The following is a 26,073-nucleotide window of genomic DNA, read 5'->3' as shown; positions in this document are numbered from 1 at the left end:
TAGAACTTGTCACAGTGATTGAGTATTCGTAAAGGAGAACCGGGAAGGCAGAAGGCATGTCTTTGGCAAATCAAAAGCAAAGAGACTATATTAGACTCCTCTGTCCAAAAGGCACTTTATAGATTAGATGGAGCTGCTTGTGGGACTTCTGAGTTGTGACAATCAAATCAGTGGGTGAGCTGGTCCCCAGAATGCGGCTTTTTGAGGGACCAGAGCTAGGAGAGCATGGAGACCTCCTCTCATTTTACAGGAGCAATTTTCCCTTTGCCTTTTAGTTAATAAGGAGTAGAAAGTGGAGCTGGCATTGAACTCATTGTCCCTCCACTACACCAGGTGCTATGGGATCTGATGCTCAGAAACAGCTGCACTGGTTTTGGACAGAAATCATACTGATTTATACACCTAAGATGTTGTGCTTGAAATTCTGTAGGAACAGATGCAGAAAGGACATGCTTGCAAGATGCTTAGTTATAATGCCATGTAGAATGTGATCAGTGCATACATTTGGAGCAAGTTGTGGGAAGAACCTTGAGGAACAATGAATGAGGTGTTGTGGTTGGGAGTGGTTTATTTAAAATGGATTGGATTTCACCAAGTGGGAATTGTGAAGATGGGCAGAGAACATTACAGATGTAGGTGGAGTTTAATTTAAGTGCCAGTCACTGTGCTAAGTGCTAGAGAAACAAAGAAAGGTAAAAGACAGGCTGTGTTCTCCAAGAGCTCCCAGTTTAATGGGAGACACCATGAAAATACAGAGGAAGTAGCTCCAGGTTAAATTGGAGATAGCAGAGTGAAGATACTGGTATCAGGGGTTTGGAAAAGGTTTCTAATAAATGAGACTTGAAGAAGCTTGGGAAAGGGGAGGAGGAGGAGGAGAGGGGAGAAAAATCTTGAGCTGAGCTAGAAAGTCAGAAATGAGAAGAAATCATACGGAACAGTTGGGATTAGGGTTTGGTTACAGGGAGATGGGAAAATACTTCCCTTTTTATTCTTTAGCGATAAGCCTTAAGAGTGAACTTATGAGGGGCGGCTAGGTGGTGTAATGGATAAAGCCACTGGCCTTGGAGTCAGGAGTACCTGGGTTCAAATCTGGTCTCAGACATTTAATTACCTAGCTGTGTGGCTTTGGGCAAGCCACTTAACCCCATTTGCCTTGCAGAAAAACCTTAAAAAAAAAAGTGTGAACTTATGATCTACCACATGCAAGCCAGCATCTGTTCTTTCCCCTAATATGTGGCTCTTTGGGGATATGGCCACCATGGTTCTCAGAAACCTTTTTTTGCTAGCTTGCTCCCTGTGTTAGTAATTACTACTTTGGAGGAGGAGGAAGAAGAGGAAAGAGTCTGTTCTTTCCACTAATCCAGTAGCAGATATACATAGATGTTGAATTTTAAGTCATTTATAAAGGACTTTCTCTTTTAGGAAAAAAAGCCATAATTCCTTGACCTGGTGTGGAGTTTTACTTGTCCTGCCTGCTTGCCACAAAGGAACCTGGCTGCCCCCGTTTTGTTCAGAGCCCAGTCAGGAATCAGTCCATGTGCCAACTTCCTCATCCCTAGTTTGAGATGTCTTTGTATTGAGGGAGAGCCAGATAGATCCCTTTTGGGCTTTGTATGTCTCTATATAACTTCTACAGATAAACTTTCATCCTCCAGGAGCAAGGGTGACAACACTATTTCTGGAATTCCAAGTCATTGCCTCCTCTCCACTCCCTCTCTCTCTGTTTCTCCTATTGCCTCTCTCTCTCACTATCACTTTCGGTCTTTTTCTCAGTCTGTCTCTCCGCCCCCCCCCCCCCCCCCCCAGAAGTCTAGGAAAATGGTAGGATTTCAGAATCTATAGGGACCTTTTACAGACAGTGGCCCAGAGGCCCCAAGATCTGAGGTAACCAGCCCCAGGTCATACTGCTATTAAATAGTATAGTCTGATTTGAAGCCAAGAGCCCTGCTCTTTCCACTTAAGTGTAAAGGTGGTTTGCCCTACTCTTTTTGTTGTTGTTTTGTTTTTAGGTTTTTGCAAGGCAAATGGGGTTAAGTGGCTTGCCCAAGGCCACACAGCTAGGTCATTATTAAGTGTGTCTGAGACTGGATTTGAACCCAGGTACTCCTGACCCCAGGGCTGGTGCTTTATCCACTTCACCACCTAGCTGCCCCTGCCCTACTCTTAGTATTGGTTTGCTAACTAGAGAGAAGGCTGAGTTTGGACAGTCTTCAATAAGGGAGCAACTAGAAGTTGTAGATTAAGGGGTTAAGCTCATCTTCTTATTTGGAATCCATGTTCATATGAGAAAGATCATAGCAGAAGAAGAAATGATGAGTTTCCTCCTCAAAGGACTAGGGATGAGGGCAAGTCCACCAGAGAATGAATTTTGGCCAAGAACAAATCCTGCCATTCCCCTGGTTAGTCAGGGACAGGGTTGTGTGCCCAAGTTTACACTTGCTATTCCAGTTTCTAATTCTCTGGGACTCTTCAGGACCTGCCCCAGGCATGCTTTCTGAACCTTTGGGTCACAACATTCTTTGTAGCAGTTGTGGGCCCTGAAGAGCAGTTTGTGGTGAACCCTGTCCCTTCTCTTTTGGACCCTTACCTGAGCATTGAAATTTGTTGGCTTGATAAATATCATACCCTGTCCACTGCCAGTCTTTCAACTTGGCAGTCACCTTGTTCTTCAGATCATTTATATAAGTGCACAAAATAAAAACAAACCACAAGGAGTCTTGATAAGCAGAGGTTTGGAATGGGCAAAGATTTGGTTCAATTGAAACAATGGTGATGTGGCTGCCATCACTTTTCTTCCAGTTCCACAGGATGGGAAGGCCCACAACTCGTCAAAGTTTCTTCCCTTTTTTCTTTTAATGGATTTTAGTTACAACTGTTGCATATCCTTAGTGTAGAGAACTGGACATTGGGAAAAGAACACTATTTTGGAGGCCTTTGTTAGGTGTGTGACCTTGGGCAAGTCACTCAAGCCTTCTGCTCCATAGGGTTATAAATCATCTCAATTCTCTTACTTTGCAGCTGAGGAAATGGAGGTGCAGAGGGGCCAAGTCATTGCAAGGCCAGCGAGTCAGGAGGAAGCAGAGTTTGGGGGCCAATGCCAGCTTTCTGTCTCCAAATTTTTTCCTTTCTGCTGTTTCAAGTTTACTTCCCTGTTTTATGAGGAAGTTGCTTTCTTTGATTTCTGAGCACCTGATCCTACCCTATAGAAATAACTGGTGAAAAGAAACTAGAAGGGTGAATAGAAGGAGGTTCTTGGTATATCAGAAACCAAGTACAACAGGGAAGTTAGGTTTCATTGACTTGCAAGTATGATGTACGCTGGCTGATGTTCGACCTTCCTTCTCAAAGAAGACCCTGACATCGGGAGGTGATGCCCTGACAAACATGTGAATTGGATTTGGGGGCTGTGTTATGTCACCAGCTTCACTGCCTCCTCTGGAGTCATTTGGGTCTTGAGATGGCCCTGGATGTGAGATGGTCAGGGTCAAGTGGTTACACAGCTAGTAATTGCCTAAGACTAGATTTGAACTCGGGTCTTCCTGACTTCAAGACCAGTGTTCTATCCACTGGTGCCATCTAACTGCCTCTACAAGCTAGTGGGATATATGTGATCCTTAAACTTGTTCTCTGACTCATTTTACAGATGAAGAAACTGAGGCAAACAGGGATAAATGACTTGTCCAAGGTCAGATAACTAGTAAAAAGTTCTCAGACTAGGTTTGAACTCAGGTCCTCCTGACTCCAGGCCCCAGTGCTCCAGCCACTGTGCCTGGGCTGGATTTGGAGTAAAGACCTCATTTTAGGGACATTTCAGGCTTGACTAACAGAGACTTAAAATGGTTCGTGCTCTCCCAGCCTCTAGTTACTTTGCACTTAATTTCTATATATTTGGGATCTACTTCTCAAGGTATGTGATCTAGTCTAGTGCCTGCAGGTCATCACTGCTTGAAAACTGCACAGGCCCATGTGATCTAAAAGACAGAGTTCTGAACTGGAAGTCAGGGATTGGATTCCACTCAGATAGTCAAGAAGCTGTGTGCTGGCCCCACCCTCAAGGAGCTTCTAATCTAGCACTGGAGACAACAGGTGAACCAATATGAACCAAGCCAACTATAGACAGAAGCCAGAAGGAAGAAAAGGAAGGTGCTAGAATGAAGAGGGACAAGGAAAGGCTTCCTCTTTCTTGACGGCGGGATTTCAGTTGTGACTTGAAGGAGGCCAGAAGGCAGAGGTGGGGAAGAGGGAGATTATACCAGGCCTGGAGGAGCAGGCAAAAAGCAACTGTCCAGAGTGGAAAAGCTGGGGCATATCTTGTTCTTGAAAGAGTCAGGAGACTAGTGCCCTGGATTGAGGAGTCCATGATGGTGAGGGGCAAGCAGGCAGGAGGACACCTATGGAGTTGACTGAATGGAGGCATCCATGGCAGGCAAGCTGGAGTAGACAAGGCTAGTGTGAGGTGATAATATGCCAGCCATGTCAGAGAAAGAAGCTCTAGGGTACTCCACAAGTGAAGTGGAGAGAGTGCTGTTCTGGAGGCAGGAAGACTTGAGTTCAAATGTAGCCTCAGCTACCCACTCGATAGCTGCATAATCCTGAGCAAGTTACTTTGCTCTATTGTGGTGGAGGGGTCTGTGAGCCAGCCTAGGCAGGGTGACTTAGGGTGGAGAGAGAACGAGCCACAGCAGAAGAAAGTGGCAGTGCTGTGGTGCTGGTGCTTGAAAAAGCTGTTGGTGGGACTCCTAAGAATTGGATTCACCTGAACAGCAGATGGTGCTTTCATAGTTCTTCTTGAAAGCTCCAGGATTTTACTTTAAAAAGTAAACACAAGACCTTTTTTGGGAAAAAGAAACTTTGTCCGTTTGACCTTAGATAAAAATAATTTCTTTTCCAGTCTAAAAAATTGACGATCACTCCCATTTCTGTAGGGTTGTAAGATTTGCAGAAGTCTTCACCTGTATTGTCTCATTGGGGGCCTCATCACAACTCTGGGCAGCTGGTGCCATTATTATCCCTGGCTGACAGGTAGGCAGAGATTGGGTCACTTGTTCATCACTACAAACCGGATACCTTGAAGCAGAATTTGAGTTGGTTCTTCCTGACTCCCAAGACAAATAAACCTCTTTTATTTGTTGTTAGGCTGTAGGGAAGACTAAAGGGGGAAAAATATTTGCATTTAAAAAAGACTTATAAGAATCATTTCCCTCCTTAAAAAAAAAATCACCAAAAAACCCCCAAACAGCCCAATAGGTGACTTGGATTACTCAAAACTGGCATTTCTATTTAAGGAAAGAGTGTGTATAAAGGGACTTTTAATTGAGTTCAGTGTAAGTTGCATTGCTCTGGGGGCCTCCTGACTGCAGAGGACACTAGCATTCTGCTGAAAGTTTCCAGACCTCCTGTCAATCTTTTGTGGCCTAGCAGTGGAAAGAGGCCATTGTGGGAAAAGGCTTCAGGAGCTAGTGCTGCTGGGGCCCAAAGGCTCAGCCCAGCTTTTGGAGGGCTGGAGGGCTACACCCCTGGCAGGGCTTGATGCTAACTGATTCCAGATGGGGCCATGTAACACAAAGGTCTTCAGTGTGTTTGGAATGGACCTGACCCAGAGGCCCCCAAGCACTTCCTGTAGAGCTTTGCAGTTGGAGAGACCTAATCAGAACCAGCCACACTCCAGGGGTTGCTTTGCTTTCCTCTCCCCTCCCCCCCCAAGAGCTCTTTTTCCTCCTAGGAGCCCCTTTAATCCCATAGCCCCTCCCTCTTTTTAGCCCTCCACTCTAATCTCATCTGGGCTCTAGAAACATTTTGTGGTGGGAGGGGAGGCAATAAGGAGTGGTTTGGAAAAATTCCTTTTGGAGTTGGGAAGAATGCAGAGTGTGAGAAATAGATTTGAAAATGCCTGCTTCCTTTCTTACTGAGGCTGATGTCTCCACATAGGTTACATTTCTTGAGGGTGGTTTAGTTACATAGGTACCTGAGCCAAAGGGTAAGACTTTTGTGGGGGTCAATATTGGGCACTTTTTACGGTAAGAATAGATTTGATAATGGATTCTCAGTGTTCCTGGACCTTACTAGGATTTGCACAGACTGTTACTGTCTTTGACTGTTCCAGGACACTGAAAATATCATTCCAATCAGTCTGGGTATCATATTGACATATGGATTGAACATGTAGTTTACAACATGTAGCAGAGAAGAGGAAGGTATAATTAAGAGAGAGTGACTGGCTCAAGGTCCTTTGGGTAATATACAGAAAAACTAGGATTTAAACCTTATATAGTTTGTAAATCAAGGTCCTCAGACCTTGCTTCCCTGACCCATTTAAATCTTGGTAATTTTGCTTATTTCCTCTTATAGGTAGTTTAGGGAATATGGGTTTGAGGCTGGGGGCAACTGTCATTGTTCTTAAATACTCCAGGTATTTAAAGATCAAGTCGACCATTTTTTTCTCCCTAGTGCTCTTTCTCTCCAGTCAGGTAGCAGAGGAGAGAAGACCCCAAACTGGTAATGCAGATATACCATTAACTCCTTGACCTGATATCCTTGACATTGTTCTATATAATGTGTTTATCTCAGTAAAGGAACTTCAAAGGATTAGGTATACCCCAGAGAACTTGTGTTCAAATCCTCCCTCTTACTAGGTCACTACTTGTGTGAGGCTAGTCAGCTTCATCAGTTTTTTCATTGGTAAGACAAGGAGTATGAATTAATGGTCTTGAGGAGGGTCCATCCCTTTAGGTCTAGATCTATGCATATGGGCACCTAGGTTGGATATTGAGTTTGTCTCTGATACTAGTTTGCTAGTGATATTAGAGGTGTTATGGAGTCACCCGGTAACCTCCTTTTTTGATTTTTTAATTCTGATCTTCTCTAATGGAAAAATTAAGTGCTATTTTTTGATATCCTTTTTCCTGTTATCATCTCCTGCTTGGATACAAATATTCCCTTATTTCATATTCCCAAAGCAAGATGGAGACTTTGGAAATAAATGCTTTATTTACCCTTGGTTATCAGGACAGGCGCCCCCCCCCCCCCCATGAAGCTTTAGGGGATCTGCATACCACTTATCACATGTTCTGTAAGAAGGGCACATTACAATTTCTCATTTAATTCTGTTCATATAAAATTCTTTTCCTGAGTAGGATATGAAGTACAGTTGCCAGTCCACATGGTGCACTGGAAAGGAAGTGGACCCCTGATCAGAGAGCCAAGGTTTAAATCCTGGTTTTTCTGTGTATTATCCAAAGGACCTTGGACCAGTCACTTTCTTTCTCTTAATTATACCTGCTTCTTCCCCTTCCTCTGCCCTACTAAAATGAAGGTGAGAAGTCACTTTGGGCATGGAAATTGGACAGTGTTAACATTGGAGAAGATGATGCTTAATGGGGAGGGGTGGAGGAAGGGACAAATGAACTATCTTTAGTAATCAAAGGGCTGACCTGTAGCAGGGTAGTCCACTTACTGTGCTTGACCCCACTGGGCAGTGCCAAAAGCTTCAGATGGAGCTTGTGGAGAAGGATCTGGGCTTGTTGGAAGGAAAACTCCTTACCTAGAAGGCTTTTGCAAAAGGGAAGTGCACTGTTTGGGAGGCAGTACATTCCCCCTCTTTGGAAGTAATTTCTTTTTCATTGTCTAAACAGAGATTCTGCTATTGTTGGAAATGGCTTTTGGGGCAACAATCTTTGGGTAGGGAAATTAATTCAGTGTTAACTTTTTATCTCCAGATGGGAATTTTGGGAAATTGGCTCTGATCTTAGAGGAAATCATCCTGCTTGGGTGCTGCTAGGCATGATTAGAATGTTCTTTCTTTGAAGGGAAGGTGGGAGAAGAGAGCAGAGAACGCACCGTATCTGTGCCACTACCTGTAGAAATACCTTTGGACTGAAATATTGTACTGAAAGCAACAATTGTTGTTTCATGTGATCTAAGCTGTAAGCACCTTGAGGAGGTATTAATTATTCCGTCTTTTCTTTTTTTAAAATATTTTATTTTTCCAATTACATGATATGAAAAATTTTCAACATTCATGCCACATGCATATGAATATTTTTTAAAGTTTCATAATTTCCTTCCATCCTCCCTTCCCAACCCCTTCCCCTCAGTGATGAACAGTCAGATGACTATTGTACATATACATTTGTGTTTAAGATCTTTACAGATGAGTCTGTTTTGGTATGAGAAATTAGGATTAAGGAAAAAGAAAGAAAACCAGGAGAGAGGAAAAAAATACACAAGAGAAATTTTAAAAAGAGAACAATTTCTCTCTGGTCCATGTTCATTCAGATTCCGAAGGGTTTTTTTTGGTTCTGTTTTGTTTTTCTTCTTTGGATGTAGATAGCATTGTCCATAACAGGTCTGCCAGGGTTGTTTTAGGTCTCTGAACTTCAGAGAGAAGCTACATCCATCAAGGTTGATCAACTCACATTGTGGTTAATGTGGACAATGTTTTCTTGGTTCTGCTCCCTTCGCTCAGCATCAGATCCTGTAATTCATTCCATGCTTCTCTAGAGTCCAACCACTCATGGTTTCATATAGAGCAATAGTATTCCATAGCATTCACATACCATAACTTGTTCAGCCATTCCCCAATTGCTGGGCATCCCCTCAATTTCCACTTCTTTTGGGCTTTATTTTCTAGTGTCTCTTGTAGGGCCCAGTTGGATCCAGAAAAAGGAGTAGATCTTGGTTGAATTTAGCAGTGTACATCATTGATACATTTGTACCTTCTTGTGACCTACCATGGAATGGAGACCATTGGTGCCCTTGAACCCTCTCTGAGTGTGGCATCTTCCTGCCATTTTCACTTTCCCAGAGGTCTTTGGGTTTTAGCCCTGGGATGGCAGTTGCTGGAGAGAAATTTTGGCAAACTTTTCCTGCCATATGAAATGATGTGTGCAGACACTTTGTGGAGATGAAGAGACTTTTCATTAATCAAAATATGTTTATGAAATAACTCAACCCAGGTGGTGAGATTAATATTTATAGACCCTTGAAGGAAAGACAATCAGTGAAAGAACTCCACTGATGAGATAACTTTTTAGATTGATTTCCAAGAAGAAAAAGGGGCCTTCTTTCTTCTGCCTCATAGTTCAAGAAGCACCAACTTGGCTGAACTAATGGTGGAAATTGATTTCAGATTCTTGCCCCTTGAGCTGAAGATGCTTGGTACTTCTTTTTTCAGAAGCATCACACCACATTGGACTTAAATCACATGATGAAATAGGATGATGATGGAGGAAAGCATCTCCTTTTTTTTTAAATTAAATTTTATTTTTCAGCAAAAATCTTTCTTTTCTCCCTATCATCTCCTACCATCAGTTGAAAAGAAAGGAAAATAAAGTCCCTCTTACAAATATGTACAGTCAAACAAAGCAAACTTTCCTATCTGACATGTTCAAAGAGGAGAAAATATTTATTATAGACAATACATACATATAATAGATAGCTATGTGCAATACATGTAATATATACATGTACACATCCCATTTTGCGCCTCTTTCTCAGAGGTGAGTTGCGTATTTCATCATCAATCCTCTAATTGGTCATTATGCTGGTCAGAATTCCTTAGGCTTTCAAAGTTGATTGATTTTACTGTGTTGTTTTTATTGAATAGATAGCTTTTTTTTACATTTCACTATACATTTCATGTCTTTAAGATTTCTGAAATTATCAACTTCATAATTTTTTTTTTAAGCTTTTTTTTTCAAGGTAATGGGGTTAAGTGACCTGCCCAAGGCCACACAGCTAGGTAATTAAATGTCTGAGGCTGGATTTGAACTTAGGTCCTCCTGACTTCCAGGGCTGGTGCTCTATCCACTGTGCCACCTAGTCACCCCCATAATTTTTTTTAAAACAAAACCGTGTTACTTGTTGCTCCAAATTGTTTCCCTTCCCCTTTTCTACAACAAGTTCAAAACCTGTTATGAACATATATGGTCAAGCAAAACAAATTCATGTATTAGCTATGTCCCCAAATCTTTATATGGGAGAGAGTTTTCCCTTCCCTTTTCCTCTTCCCCTCTTTTTCCATTTTTCTTTCAAGATCATCAAGACTTCACAGAGCCACTCTTGGACCTTGTTTAATTGGACTTCCTCTATGACCCCTAAGGATGATAGTCTTCAGAGGGGGCACATAGATCCTGTCCACATATATTTAAATATAGTTTATCCTTGTTTGATACCTTAAGAGTTCACCTTATGCTTTCTCTTCACCCCTGTGGTTGAATTTTAGAGTTTCTATGTTACTTGCTTGATAGTCTTTTATTTCATTAAAGGTTCTCTTCTCCACCCCATGGAATTAGACTCAGTTTTACTGGGTAACTTATTCTTGTCCCTAAGTCTATATCCTTTGCCTTCTGAAATATCATAGACCAAGTTCTCTCCTCCTTTGTAGTGGTGATTGCTAAAATCATAGATGATCTGTGGACTGCTCAGTACTGAATTCTTTTTTTCTTTCTGGCTTCTTGCAGAATCATTTCTGACCTGAAAGTTCTGGATTTTGACTGTTGAGTTCTTGGGACTTTCATTTTGTGGTTTCTTTCAGGTGGTAACCAGTGGATTCTTTTTAGTCCACTTTTCTCTCTGGGCAGTTTTTTTCTTCCTTCCTTCCTTCCTTCCTTCCTTCCTTCCTTCCTTCCTTCCTTCCTTCCTTCCTTCCTTCTAGAAAGATTTTATTTATTTTGAACTTTACAATTTTCCCCCAATCTTGCTTCCCTCCCCCCACCCCCACAGAAGGCATTCTGTTAGTCTTTACATTGTTTTCATGGTATACAGTGATCTCCGTTGAGTGTGATGAGAGAGAAATAATATCCTTAAGTAAGAAAAATAAAGTGTAAGAGATAGCAAAATTACATAATAAGATAACATTTTTTTAATTAAAGGTTTTTTTTTTTTAAATTAAAGTCTTTGTTCAAACTCCATAATTCTTACTCTGGATACAGATGGTATTCTCCATCGAAGATACCATCAAATTGTGCCTGATTATTGCACTGATGGAATGATCAAGCCCATTAAGGTTGACCATCACCCCCATGTTGCTGTTAGGGTATACAGTGTTCTTCTGGTTCTGCTCATCTCACTCAGCATCAGTTCATGCAAATCCTTCCAGGCTTCCCTGAATTCTCTGGGCAGTTTTCTTATAAGATTTTTGACATTTTTTGATGGCTAGCCTTTTTTTTTCTTTTCTTTATTTTAAAATCATAGCATCCATATGGTCTAATGATTGTTAATTTTTTTCTACTTGTTCTATTTTTCAGATTTTTTTTGCTGTGAGATAGCTTACATTTTCTTGTATTTTTTCAGCCTTTTGATTTTATTTTAATATTTATAGTGATTTCATGGAGTCATTGACTTCTGGTTCATTGAAAGTATCAGGGAGTTTGTTGCTTGGGCAAGGTTTTTGTACCTTTTGTGTTAAGCTGTTAATTTCCTTTTTCAGTTCTTTCTTCCATAGCTCTCATTTTTAAAAAAAACATTTTTCCTCTAGTGCCTTCATTTTATTTATAAAAACATTTTAAGCCCTAAACAATTTTTTTTCTTCCTTTACCTCTTTTAGGAATTCTAGTTAGATTTGCATCCAAGCTTTGCTTTTAGATATTTTGGAGTCACTTTCATTTTCTGGGTTTTTAGTCTTGATAATCCTGTCTTCCTGTCACTATACTAGCTTTTTATGGTGAGGTTTTTTTTTTTATTTTTTAATACTTATTCTTCCAACCTTATTTCTTGATTTTGGGCGAGGTGTTAGAGCTGGATTCTGTATACTTTTGGAGGGAAGGTCTAGGTCTTGTTTCTTCTTTTGCCTATTGAATGTTGTTATTTCAGACTCTCAAGGCCTTCAATGTTCCCAAAGTAGTCTCATCATTTGGTCTGGTCACTGCCTTTCCTGATCTGGATCTAGATCTGAGCAGTAGTGGGCTGCTGCTTTAGTACTCTGCCCCTATTAGCTAGCTGGGAAATTCTTCTGATTCTGAACAACAGAATTGTAACTTTCCTTTTGGTTTGGAATTTCTGCCTCTGTAGCTTCAGCCTGGGCTAGAAATTGGAGGCAAGGCCCTGCTTTGCTCCTGGGGTCTGAGTTGTACTGCCATTGCCTGCTTTTGGACTTTTTTCTCTCACATGCACTGCCTAAGGCCTTTGGCTTCTCCTGGAACTTCCACCTCTGGAACAGGTTCACCCTGGATCTGTGATCTGGGCAGCCAAGTTGTTAAATGGTGCCTCTTTCTGTTGCAATACCCGTAAATGGGTTTGGGTGCATAATTTCTTCCCTGGGTGCTGGCCAGACCTCACCCATGGTGCCCACAGACCTCCCTTGGATGTCTTCCCATGCCAAACAGAGCTATAAAAATCATTCTCTGATTTTTTTTTCTTGTATGTCATTATTATTCAATGTTATGCATTTTTTAAAAAAATTCTCTTTGGAGGGATTTTAGTGGAGAGATCTTCACTTATGCTGCTTTTACTCTATTATCTTGACTCTCTGCCTCTCTTAATAATAAATTTTCTCAGTCTGTCTTCCATACCTGGGAGTAAATCCTTCTCTTCTTTGCAAAGAACTTGCTCATTATCATATCTTCCACAATAGCTTGGAGATTAGGTCCAACCCAGCCATTTTTCAGGTAAGAAAACATACTTAGAGGAATGAAGTGACTTCCAAAAGGTTGTATCAAGTGGGCTTTACCTTTGGTCCCCAGAAGCTCAGGCCAGTCAACTAGGACTTAAGAAGCAGCAGTGTGGCATTTATGTACATTTGGCCATGCCCATCATGTGCAGTTTTTATAATGGAAATACTGTCAAGCTGACCTGCTGCTCATCTTGGGCAGATGGCTCAACTCATTTCAGTGCCTCCACTTTCCCATCTGTAGAAAAGGAAGGTGTTTCTACCTGTTCACCAGCATCTGTGCTCAATCTAGAGTTTGTTCATGTGAACATAGTTCTTAGGGAGTCAGATTAATGGCCTTTCTAGGGAGGATCTCATACAAGTATGTTCTAGTAACACAAAAGAGGTATGATATTGGAAAGAGGATCCTCAAAGAAGGGATCAGGTGAGTTCTTTAAATCCCCTTGGATGTATGAGGCTTGGTTGCCAGGGAAATATACTGTTCTATCTCATGCTTCTTTTTCTACTAGTTGTCAGGTCCACCCTGGATGCCTGTATATTAACTTGTGGGTATTTTTTTCTTTTTCAAATGTTCCAGATAATTTAAATTCTCTTTGGGGCAAATGACTATTTTTATTATTTTCTGACATCATTTTCCTTTCAAGTCTGTTTTCTCACTTAGAGCATTAGTGCCCTGGAGCCAGAATTCTGCCCTGCAAACTGAAAATACACTCTTCTCCCTCGTGTCTTATTTTAATCTACTCCCTTTCTACACAACAAGGCTCTGACCTGCTTGGAGCCTTTCCTACTCGGTTACAATTGATGCCTTGTCCTTCAGAATTATTGCATCGGACAGAGCCACTGGGCTAAGTCAGTGTTTAGCTAGCTGACATGGCCATAGGCAAGCATTCTTACCTCATTGAACCCTGGGATTGGGTACTGAATCTCTGACCCCTCTATAGGCCTCATTCTGGGAGGATATGCAGTAGTACCAGGTTTTGCATCCTAGTTGGTTTAAGTTGTGTGGTGAAAAAGCACAATAGCAGAGATTGCCATGCCTTCCATCCTTTTATGTTCCAGTGAACAACTTATCACTTGACAATGTCTTTTCCAGTGCAGGACACAAAACTGGATGTGGTATTCCTAATATGATATTTTGGGAGCATAACATGGTAGAACTGCCACCACTCTCATTTTGGACTCTATATTTTGATATAGTTTAGGGAAATCTCTTACTGACTGGCTTGTTATAATGGTGACAGTCTCCCCTCCTATCTCCTGCCTGCCAATTTCTCACTTTTTATATTTTTATAGGATGCTTTTTAAAAAATTGCATTTGAATTTAAAAAAAATTAATTTAAAAATCTTGACATTTATCACTATTAAAATATATCTCATTAGATTTAGATTTAAGAATTAATGATTGGATATAAGAGCTCTAACCAGGTGCTTAGAATTGAGGTGTAAATACTTAAAAATAGTTCAAAGAAACAAAGCTAAAAATCTCAACCATTTTGGGAGCATGATGCTGTATAAAGTTGGTGATAGTTATATTTTTCCCACATCTGGGTGACTTAGTTGTGTTCCAATTGTAGACTGATTTCTTTACAATAAGAGAGGGTGAATAGTTGTTGAGAAAGCCTTTAGTTTGTAAAGAAGAATGAAATGTCCCTAAAAGATAGTCAAATTAATTTTGGGGGGGGGGGACAGGGATCTCTTAGGGAGCAGTAGAGACTCAACGCTTATCAGGATGGTGGTGAATGGGGAAGAAGCTGCTTGTCCCCTCAAGAATGAGTAGAACCACCACTCAAGCTGTCAGGTGAGAAATGATCCTGGAAAGATCGGAGTAAGAGAAAAGGAGTAGTAGTTGGTGATGCTTTGCTCTGAGTTTGGGAAACAGCTAGTTAACAGTAATAGAAGGGTCGGTTATTATAGGAGGCTCCGATCCAAGACAGAAGAGAAACTTTCAAGATTTAGAGAAATGCACAGCAGCCCACTTCTCATGATTCACCTGAACACCAGTGACACTGTGAGAAGGAAATGAAGAGGGATTGTCAATAATGATGAAGTCTTGAGAAAGAAACTAAAGATTGGCAGTAGTGACAGTTTGTATTTTCCTCTCTGCTGCCTATTAATAGCTAACATTTCCATTGCACTTTCTTTGTGCTAGGTGTTGTGCCAGGTGCTTTACAAATGTTATCTCATTTAATTCCTACAACAGTCCTGGGAGGTGGGTGTTATTATCACTTTTTTATCATTGGGACCAGTGACTTGACTATGGTCCCACAGCTTGTAAGGGTCTGAGGCTGCATTTGAATTTAGTTCTTTCTGATTCCGAGCCTGGCTTTCTATCCATTTATGCACCTAGCTGAACCAGATGCTACCAAGAAAAATGAATATGGAAAATGAAGAGGAGTGTAATGAAAGGGATTTGGATTTTTCTGGGCTGTAGCTTATACCATTGGGATGTTAGATTTGTGACTAGAGAAGGAATTTACCTAACAAAGGCTAATTGGAATATAGTTTCCTGGTTTCTTGCAAATTTAATCAAAAAGTCTTTAAACAAAAATAAAGGATTAGGCAGAAGAGGCAGAAGAGATAATTTTTATAAAGTATTCATCAGATTTGATAGGGATGTTTTTTTGTCTGTGTGTTGTGTTTTGTTTGTTTTTCTTCCTCTGGTCAGGGATAATATAGAGCAGTCTAATTATTACCAGTCTAATACAGTTGCCCTAACTCTCTGGACTGTTGAGAGGACCTGCTTCCATCATGGTTGTTCATCTCATAATGTTGTTGATGTCTTGTTCTCTTGGCTCTACTTGTTTAGCCATTCCGCAATGGATGGGCATCCCCTCAATTTCCAATCTTTGCCACTACAAAAGAGCTGCTATAAATATTTTGGAATATGTAGGACTTTCCCCATTTTTTTACAATTTCTTCTGGATATAGTCCTAGAATTGGAATTGCTAGGTCGAAGGGTATGAACAGTTTTATTGTTCTTTGGGCATAATTCCATATTGCTCTCCTGTAAGGTTGGTTCTGTTTACAACTCCACCTAGCAATGCATCAACCAATCCGCCCACATCCCCTCCAACATTGATGGTCTTCCCTTTTTCTCATCTGAGCTAATCTAATAGGTGTGAGATGATACTTCATTGTTTTAATTTGCATTTCTCTTATCAGTAGTGATTTGGAACTTTTTTTTTAGGTTTTTTTTTTTTGCAAGGCATTAGGGTTAAGTGGCTTGCCCAAGGCCACACAGCTAGGTAATAAGTGTCTGAGGTCGAATTTGAACTCAGGTCCTCCTGACTCCAGGGCCTCGGTGCTCTATCCACTGCGCCACCTAGCCGCCCCTGGAACATTTTTTTATAGGATGATGTATAATTGTAATTTCTTCATTTGAAAACCATTCATATCCTTTGACCATTTATCACAATGTATCAAAAAAGAAATGTAAAGGAAGGTGGCCTAGCTCTACCAGGTTTAAAACTATACTATAAAGCAGCAGTCATCAAAACTACCTGGAACTGGCTAAGAAATAGAGTCCTGGATCAGTGGATTAGGACAGGTTCAAAAGAAATTGCAGTAAATGATGACAGCCATCTACTATTTGACAAACTCAAACATCAGCCTGTGGGATAAGAACTCACTATCTGACAAAAATTGTTGGGAAAACTGCAAAATAGTATGGCAAAAACTAGGCATAGATCCACATTTCAAACCCTATACCAAAATAAGATCAAAATGGGTACAGGATTTAGACATAAATAGTGATACCAGGGCAGCTAGGTAGTGCAGTGGATAGAGTGCCAGCCCTGAAGTCAGGAGTACCTGAGTTCAAATGTGGCCTCAGACATTTAATAATTACCTAGCTGTGTGGCCTTGGGCAAGTCACTTAACCCCATTGCCTTGCAAAAACCTTAAAAAAAAAGTGATACTATAGATAAATTCATAGACCAAAAAATGCTCTATCACATCTATGGAAAAGGAATAAAAAATAAACACAAGAATTAGAGCACATTATAAACTGCAAAATGAATGATTTTCACTATATTAAATTAAAAAGTTATTGCACTAATAAAATCAATGCTGCCAAAATTAGAAGAAAGGCAGAAAGCTGGGAAACAATTTTCATGACCAGGAGTTCTGATAAAGGTCTCATTTCTAAAATATATAGAGAATTGCATCAAATTTTTAAGGTCACAAGTTGTTCCCCAAATGATAAATGGTCAAAGGACTAGAGTTATTCAGACATCTGCTAGAGCTCTCCAAAGAAGAGTAGCTAATAATTTAGCAAATTTCATCTCTGGAAAAAGCTGGAGGTACGTACCAATAAGGAGAAACTTTGTTCTTTATCTCATTCTCACCAACAGTGAAAAACTAATTGTTGGAGTGGAAATGATGGGAATTTTGAGGACAAGTGGTCACTTCATCTTCAAGTTGATGAATGAGGAAAGGAAATCTAGGGTTTAACATTCACCCTAGATTTTGGGGAAGCAGAATTCAGAGGAAAGATAGGTTTAATTTCTGTGGATTAAAATGCTTCTAAATCATGGTGCCATGGGATTGGAGGGATGGGAGTTTACTCAAGAATGAAATTCTGAAGACACAAAGGAAAACGATTTTAGTGAAGAGGAAAAAAATGGGATTTGTCTGCAGAAATCAATGTGAATTCCCAGGAAACTTGCCAGCCTACATGGATTAAAAAAAAATCAAGGTAACAGAGTTGCATCTGAGTGGACACAGTCTTTTAAAAATAATTTCAACAGTATTAAAATTCAGAATAACTTGGAACTGCTAAGGAAAACTAAGGACTACAAAAAGAGCTGTCTTTGTGGAGAAAACGATTAAAGAAAAGCTAAGAATTTCTCTTGGGGTAGGTAGATGGGACAATGGTAATTGACAATTGAGAAGAAGCAACCCTCAATTCTCATTAAGTTTCTTGTTTTCTCTATAAAGGAGAATGACCTTTAGACTGGAAATGATAAGATAAAAAGGACTAACAGGCATTTGTTACCTAAGATAAGAATGTGCTAAAAAGAGAGTACCCCACTAAACTCTATGAATTCAAGCCTCCTGGCCCAGACGAACTAGTCTCTTATCCAGAAAAATTTGGCACATATTGTTGTTGAGCTATCGTCAATGATATTTGAGATATTGTAGAGAATGGGAGAGATTCCACAGGTTTGGAGAAAGGCAAATGTCCCAATTTTCAGAAAAGGGAAAAAAACAGTCTTTCTGCTCTAGGCTAGTGAGCTTGACTTTGATTCTTTGGAAAGGTTCTAGAAGACTCATTAATGAGGTTGTTGGCAATGTTTTACAAAAGAAGGAAATTTTAAGACCAGGTTATGTTAGCCTAACTTCATTTCATTTTTTCACAGGATGTATAAACTAGTAGTTGAGAAGAATAGTTTGTATATCCTTTGCCTCGATTTTAGATCAGATATTTTTGTTGATTTATAGGACAGGACAAAAGTACAATGAAAAATGGCATCAGTATGATTTCACATCAATGTCAAGTCATTTTTCTTTTCTTTTTTTTAATTTAATTTAGTTTTTCCAATTACATAAGAAGGTAGTTTTCAATTCATCTATACAAATTTCTGAATTACACATTTTTCTACCACCCTCCCTTCCTTCTCCCCCCACCCTTGGCGACAGTCTGGTAAAAGTTGTGCATGTACAATCATATTTAACATATTTCCATATTAGTCCTGTTGTGAAAGAGGAATTAGAACCAAGTGGAGAAAAACAAAAACCATGAATAAGAAAGAAAAAACATAAAATAAGTTTTAAAAAGTGAACATAAAATGCTTTGCTCTGCATTCAGACTATAGTTTTTTCTCTGGCTGTAGATGGTACCTTCCTCAACAGGTCTCTCAGTATTGCCCTTGATCACTGAACTACTTAGAGGAGCTCCGTTCATCATAGTTGATCATCTCCTGGTTCTGTTCACTTCACTCAGTATCAATTCATATAAGTGTTTCCAGGCTTCTCTGAATAAAATCTCTATGATACTAATCTTGTGGAGAAGAGAGAGAAAGATTAGAGGGAGCTGATAAGATGGCTACACTCAAAGCCAGAGTGATTCAGTGTCAGTGTAGCAAGGAGGGCTCAGTGTAGCACCCCAGAATTTGTGCTGTTTAAGATTTTAACCAATGATTTAGAGAAAGATAGAGATGACCTGCTCATGACATTTGCAGATGAAACAAAGTTGAGAGGGAGAGAATTATAGCGAGAAATGGAAAAGGATTCAAAAGGACCTGGATAGCATTAGACCAAATCAGATTCAGTAAGAATAAATGTAAAATCTGGTGCTTAGGGAAAACTTGACTACAGAACACTTATCCTGAAAAAAGTTCTTTGGGTTTTAGTGGATTGTAAATTCTGTACAAGTCATAATGTGAGATGGCAGTCAAAAGTTAATTAAATCTTGGACTGTATTAAAGGGCATAGATGGCATGTGAGAATATAGTCATGATAGTCACACTATTATTATGCTTTGCTTTCAACAGAACTCATTTGAATTATTATGTTCAATTCTGGAAACCATGGTTTAAGAAGACATGCATGAATAGTGCTGAAATATAAAATGAATAATTTTGATTATTTTAAATTAAAATTTTCTTTTATAAATCCAATGTAACCAACAATAGAAAGAAAGCAGAAAATTGGGGAAAAACTTCCATAAATAGATAGATTATGCTTGTGTTGTAATAATTGCTGTGATAGAAGAAATGATGAGCTGGTTGATTTAGAAAAACAGTGGAAAGATGGAAAGACTTGGACCTATGAAGGAAGATGCTACTTACTCAGAGAAAGAAATGACAAATAGAAATATGCATAGTACGGTCTTACATATGTGCATTTATGTGTGTATTTATGTATGTGTATATATATATATGTTTGTAGATAATCTATGGATGTTTAATGGCTTTTTCTAGAGCAGGGGAGGAGAGGGAGGAAAAAAGTAAAGTAAAAAGTATACAGCAGAAAACAAGAAAACCTAGAAGGAAGCACAGAAAAACTGGGTAGCTTTGAAAAAAATATGTAGTATTTTTTTTCATAACAGGAATTTATTGTTTTATATTGAATGTTCTCTTATGTTCTTTTGTGTATGTGGAAATGTCCCTTTTTCCTTTTGTTTTATATTTAAATTTAAAAATGAATAAACATACAGACATATACTCATTGATGTGTGCTGTTGAAGATTATTTAAAAGGATCCTGTATCCTCTGAAGAAACAAAGATTCAGGGGTCTGTCTCTTAGAGGAGAGAGGAGAGCTGTTGTCTTTGGCCTCTGAGGGCAGAACCTAGGATCACCAAGATAAAGTTGCAGAGAAAGCCAGTTTGGGCTTGATTTTGAGGATAAACTTTGGAAGTTTAGTCCAGATGTGAAATGAGCTGCTTCAGGAGGTAATGAGCTCCTTTAGGTGACCATTAGTTAGGTGTATGGTGATGGGAATTCCTTTCATGTGTGGCATGAACTAGATAACTGAATGTAATATTTAGTGATTCTAGCCTGTAGAAATCATGTCTCTGCTGGGAGATTGTTATTAAGACAGAAGCTATTGGGATAGATAGATGGTGCAGTGGATAGAGGTGGGACTTGTGAGTCCAGATGATCTGAGTTCAGATCCTGATTCTGATATTTAAGGAGTTGTGGGACCCTGGGCAAGTTACTGAATTGTGCCTCTGTTTTCTCATCTGTGGAATGGGTTTATAAAAGTAGCCCTTTTCTCAGAAGGTTGGTGTGAGGATCAAATGAGATTATACAAAAGCTAACTAGTTATATTTTCTTAAAGAGAAATTTCATTAAAAAAGAGAAATTTTCATTAATAAAATTATCTAGCCTATATTTACCAAGAACCTCTTTATGAGTCTCAGAGCACACTCTTATCCTTTTGCCCAGAAGTCCTTAAAATACCTCTGTAAAGGAGCTTCTTTCTAGGTAAATTGTTCAAGGTCATCCACAATGGGCAAGGTGGCAATAAAATTCAGGTCATATGGTCTCTATCTTGGTTCTTTTGGTCACTGGGCTAGTTGTTCTCCTTGTGAAGGTGAAAGTGTTCTCTTGTGTGCTTAGCAGAGAGGATCTGATTTACCGAATCATTGGAAGGGCTCTCCCTTTGGACCTGGCTTGGAGAAGAACATGCAGACATTCCCTGTGTTTTTCCAGACAACGCAATCATTTGCTTATTTACCTTTGACAGAGAAGAAATGAGTGCATTTTCTGTAGACTGATCAATGTGGGAGAGTCCAGTTGTTTGAAATCTCAGTGGATGTCTCAGTTTCTGGGGTGAGGGGCGGACAGAGGAGATGAGATGAAATGACTAGTTTTGGGTGGGGGTAAGTGGAGAGTGCCCTGTGGGAAGGAGGACATTTGACTGCATTTCCTTAGTCATAGGACTCTGAATCTGAAGTACCTAAATTTAGCTTGAGTTCCTGTTGAAAGCATCATTTTTTTTTCTTGGGAGAACGGAAAACCTTTTTGTGTATCCTGCTCCATGAGGCCAATAGGGAAGCAGGAGGAGGTGAGGTTGCTATGGAGATGGGAGCTGTGTGCAAGGGGAGAGCAGCAGGGTTTAGAATTCCAGGAAGGAAGAGGGAGTGATGTCATCAGATTCCATGGACCAGCCCAGGAACCCCTGTGAGGTTGGTGGGGAGTTGGGTGTGCGTGGGGGGGTGGCGGTGGTGCAGGACGGGGGGACTAGAGGAATTCAGGTTTAGAAATTGAAGCAAAAAAGGGCGGTTGCATAGCGTTGTGCTTATCTGCAGTGCTGCCTGTTTTTTTTTTTTTACCTGAAAATATTCTGTTTCCTTGCTTAATAACAATGCAAATTTAGATATAAGGTATCGTTCTGTGTCTGTTTCTTGTGTATGGTATGTGTACCTATATTTTGGTTATAGTTACCTTTATAGAGTAACTGTTAGGATGCTCTTTTGGGGTGCTTCATAAATCCCTTTTTTTATGATGATGTTATCCTTACATAAGGAATGTATGAAAATAAAGCAAACTTGATAGGAAAACATCCAGGTACCACCGTACCACTACCCTGGAAATGGGAATGGTTTTTCTTTCAACAGAAATTTAACTGATAAGCCTGCATCATTGTATGTGTTTGGAGGGGAGTGGGGGATGGGGGAGAGAAGAAGATGGTAGGAGAGAGAAAATTGAGGGTGAAGGGCTCTTGTAAATTTATAGAATAACTATAAAGTAGTGAAATGAATTTTCTAAATGAGTATCCCAGAATATATGCATCCATATGAATACTGACTTTTCAGGAGATTGGGTGACTATCATTGATCAATTGATACTGCCATTATTGCTCAAAACATTTTGGAATTACCTTCAACTGGTACCAGTCTATGAGTCAAGCAAGAAAACCAATATTATTTCTTTATAACTGTTCTTTGCAGTTTTGACCCCAAACAAACTTTGATCCATCATTGAATTTGACATTTCCCTCAAAATCAAATGCATTAGTTTGCTACCCTTAAATATTAAAAAGAATATGCTACTATCTCTAAAGGCGTTTCATTCAAAAGAGTAATTGCACACCTGTTTTAAGCAGTGACAGCATGAATGAACTGAATATTCCAAGAGGACTGTTTTGATAGCCAGAGAATTCATTTGAATATGTTAAACATAAGCTTATCTTATGGTAATTCCCTCCATTTATAAGGAGTATGTTTATTTTGTCCCTAATTCTGTTATGAAGAATTAAGGACACAGAATTCTTATAGGCTTTTAGATGAGACTTATGCTCAGTATTTGCCTTTTGACTGTTCCTTCATGTTCTCTCACCTAACTTGGATGTTTAGCAGGCAAATTGTTTCTCCCTCTATATTTTCTTGGAGAGTCCTTATTTTGCTTGAAAGGTGACAGTAGTTAGGGAATACTGACTAGTAAGAAAGGTTAATGAGCTAATGCAGAAATTTAGATTCTGGAGAAGAAATGACCTGATCTTGGTAATTTACTTCTAGAAATTTTAGAGTTAAATTTCACAAAATAATAATTTTTTTTGGCAAGGCAGTGAGGTTAAGTGACTTGTCCAAGGTCACACAACTAAGCAATTATTAAGTGTCTGAGGTAGGATTTGAACTCGGGTCCTCCTGACTCCAGGGCTGGTGCTCTATCCACTGCAGCACCTAGCTGCTGTATTCAGATACATTTTGATGTAGTTAAAAGAAACAGTAAAACACCTCATATTAAAATCTTTGTAACTTTTAAATCTTTACTTGAAGATCTTACTGCTTCTATTGAATAATAAGAGATCCTAGATCCACAAATGTACTTATTGTCGGTTTTCTTTGCAGTTGGCTCCCACTCATCTTTTCATTTTTGTGTATGTATTCATCCAAAGACACTCTATGGACGTGCCACCTAGGATCCTAGGAATTTTCATTTAGTTCTTTTTTGTCCTTTTGTGGCTATCAGGGGACCTTTTGGTCTCTATATTGACCTATCTGACTCATGAAAGACCTGCTTTTTCTTATCAGATATCTCCATGTCAGTAGTCCATTATGCCCTTTTATGTACAGACCATCCTTAGAAACAGGCTTCAGTCGATTTATACCCACCATATTTCCTTTTGAATCTTCTTTAGTTCTCACTTTTGGACATTGTGGTGTTTCAAAATCTGGAACACGTATAGCATTATTTCTGGTAGGACATTATGGAAATGATGGACCTTTGCTCCAGGATGCAGCTTAGGACCACTGAAAGTACTGTACAGTTTCCCAAATGCAACTCAGCTCTTTCTGTTACTCCTCTTTTTGGGGGCCCAACTCACTGTCTGATTATAATGACTTTCTCAATTAGTAGGAAAACTCCTAATTTGTTAGTAAGTGGGAGATTATTGTGAAATATATTATGATTGCTACCTCTCTTCTCCAGATGAGGGTGATGGAGATGGGGGGAAGTGGGGGAGAAGGATCTTCAATGAGGAGTGGCGCAGTTGTGGAGTTTGGGGTTGAATCTAGGCATTCTGATGCCTGCTTTTGGTTGGTTGGTTCAGCTTCTCACTGAAGGATTGGGAACATTCAGACAGGCTTCTGGTGCACTCGAATAAAATAGCAGATACTGAGTCGAGTTCCCTCCTACCAATTCAAGCTGAGCCCAAATGGTCTGCTTGAAGGAGCTCTGAGGAGGCACTGTGCTAAAAATAAAGAGTGGGGATATTGAGAATGACATAAGGTGCTCTGAAAACTTAACTTTTCATTGGGTGACTGTGGGTTAGGGGTATGGGAGGTAAGCATTCTTTTTTTTTTAGGGTTTTTTTTTTTTGGTGAGGCAATGGCTTGCCCAAGGCCACACAGCTAGGTAATTATTAAGTGTCTGAGGCTGGATTTGAACTCAGGAACCCCTGACTCCAGTATCAGTGCTGCATCCATTGTGTGAACTAGCTGCCCCTGGAGCAAGCATTCTTGTTCAGGACAAGCTGACTGGGTGACCTCACATCTTCCTGGGAGCAACTGTCATCATGGTTGTTGTGGATGCTGTTTTCATTCTTTCTTCTACTCAGTGGAGTTCAGATAGAAAAAATAATTAAAGATTTATTGAGTACCTACTTTCTGCTAGTCACCCTTCCAGAGTCACAGGACAGGCTGCTATCCCATGGCTGGTTTTTTTATATTTAATGTTAGGTGGACTATTACAAATATTCTGTTATTACCTCTGAGATTATGTCCCCTTGGTTCTCCATTTATCTTTTAAATTCATTGCTAATACATGTCTTCTCCACTAGAATGTGAGTTTCTTGAGGGAAGGGACCACAACTTTACCTTTCTTTGTATCTCCAAGCACTTCTCACAGCGTAAAGTGTAAGTACTTGATACTTGTTGACTGTTTGGCAACCTTAGTAGCAAATAGGACTTCATCCTGTAACTACATGGATTTGTTCTTTTTCTTTAGGCCTTTACATTTTTAGGATTTTTTATTCTTTGTAGATTGGAGGTAATGAGTATTTGTTATACTAACCATCTATTAAAGATGTAGGCCTTTTTGATGAGTAAATAAATAAGACATTTAAGCATTAGTAGGTATCAGGTATTATTTTAAGGACTGGGGAACCCAAATGTACCTGAGAGAAGGCTTCTGTCTAAGGACCACAATATACATAAAAGGGAGCTGGAAAGTGTGTTGTATGTTTTAGGAGTGTGAGATCCAAGCCAAGTGGGGTGGGGTGATAGTCATATGATGATGATGATGATGATAATGATGATGATGATGATGAGACAGCCATTATTCCATCCAACTTTGCAATCCTGTCATCATTTTATAGAATTAGGGTGGAGGCTTTTGGTGACTGAGAAAGATCAAGGAGAAATTTCAATAAGACATGCTGGTTATACATTGAAATGTATCTTTTGATTTTGTTGAAGCCTTTGCTTATTAGATTTTGGTCTGATGGCTAAAATTTATCTAGTATGAACTAAGCATTAAGACAATGAAATTCAGGTTGGGAGAAATGTGTCTAACTAGGATGAACAATATTTAATGTAATTCATAAATGAAGATTATAGAAATGGAAGAGAGGAGATAATTTGAGAAAGAAGAATGCGGAAAGAGTTGGGAGTTGGTAAGGATGGCATGGGAAGAGACTTTCAGAATGAGCATAATCAAAGAGCTGTTCAATTCTTGATTTACTGACTGGGTGGAATGAATTTCAGTACCTTCGAAGGTGATGGAATGAAAGGAGATTCTGAATAGAACTCCATATTTTAAGACTCAAGAGTTTCTTTATTATGAATTTAACAATATTCAATGAATATGAACATTGCAGTAACCCAAGAACAAAAAAGATTGTATATAAAATCATAAACCTATGCTTCAAAAGTTTCTTTTGAATTTATCATGGTAATAATAAAACCACTTTGCTTGTATTCCTTTCTGAACTTCTTTTTCTTTTTTAATGTTTAATTGATAACCTTTTCTATACTTTTGTCATCTCTTCCCCTGCTCCTAGAAAAGGAAATTAGGATAAAGATGACTGATTTTGTAAAATGAGATTGACCATTTGGTTTTTTTAATCTATGACTGATAGGAAGGGAGGTATGTTTTTAACTTTGTGCTACAACCCTTAGTTTGGGTCATGGCTATTGTTACTTTGCTTTGGAATAAAGAGGCAACACCCAGCAGGCTCTCTCATTGAGGATTCCCTTCCCATGTCAACCACAGTAATTCTTCTTTACCCACCAGTTTTGGGCACACCAGAGATTTCTTTTTCCTTATTGTTCCCCTTTATATTGCTACTGGAATCTGTACTAATACAGTTCAGGAAAAAAAATGGAGGGGTGTAAGATGGGTAGGTCTTGGTTTACTGTTGAATTGCTTCTGGCAGATATTTTTCTATTGGTTTCAACTGGATCGGAATGAATTTTAATATAGGAAATATTGCTAGAAAAAGTTCTTAGGTTCTGGAGTAGTCTTTGTTTTAATTTTGTTCTATTATGAGTTAAATTGGGTTTTGTGAGCAGTCCTT

General features: G+C 39.4%; 1 protein-coding gene across 20 annotated transcripts in view; it reads left to right on the top strand.

The window, feature by feature from the left end:
* RBFOX2 (RNA binding fox-1 homolog 2) overlaps positions 1-26,073 on the top strand; it is a 282,975-nt gene that overhangs the window by 44,556 nt on the left and 212,346 nt on the right. For 14 of the 20 annotated variants that reach the window (XM_074226826.1, XM_074226827.1, XM_074226821.1 and 11 more), the window contains exon 1: positions 7-21,241. The exons of 1 other annotated variant lie outside the window; for it this stretch is intronic. In XM_074226826.1, coding sequence (XP_074082927.1) covers positions 21,200-21,241 — 42 coding nt within the window. In that variant the 5' untranslated portion in view covers positions 7-21,199. Of the gene's footprint in view, positions 1-6; positions 21,242-26,073 lie in introns of those variants that run through there. 5 more of the 20 variants (XM_074226810.1, XM_074226807.1, XM_074226803.1 and 2 more) reach the window with 2 other exon arrangements.

This window comes from Macrotis lagotis, chromosome 2 (genome assembly GCF_037893015.1).
Source record: "Macrotis lagotis isolate mMagLag1 chromosome 2, bilby.v1.9.chrom.fasta, whole genome shotgun sequence".
In the NCBI taxonomy this organism is placed as follows: domain Eukaryota; kingdom Metazoa; phylum Chordata; class Mammalia; order Peramelemorphia; family Peramelidae; genus Macrotis; species Macrotis lagotis.
The sequence above is the reverse complement of the archived record's forward strand: the minus strand, read 5'-3'. Positions and strand labels throughout refer to the sequence as shown.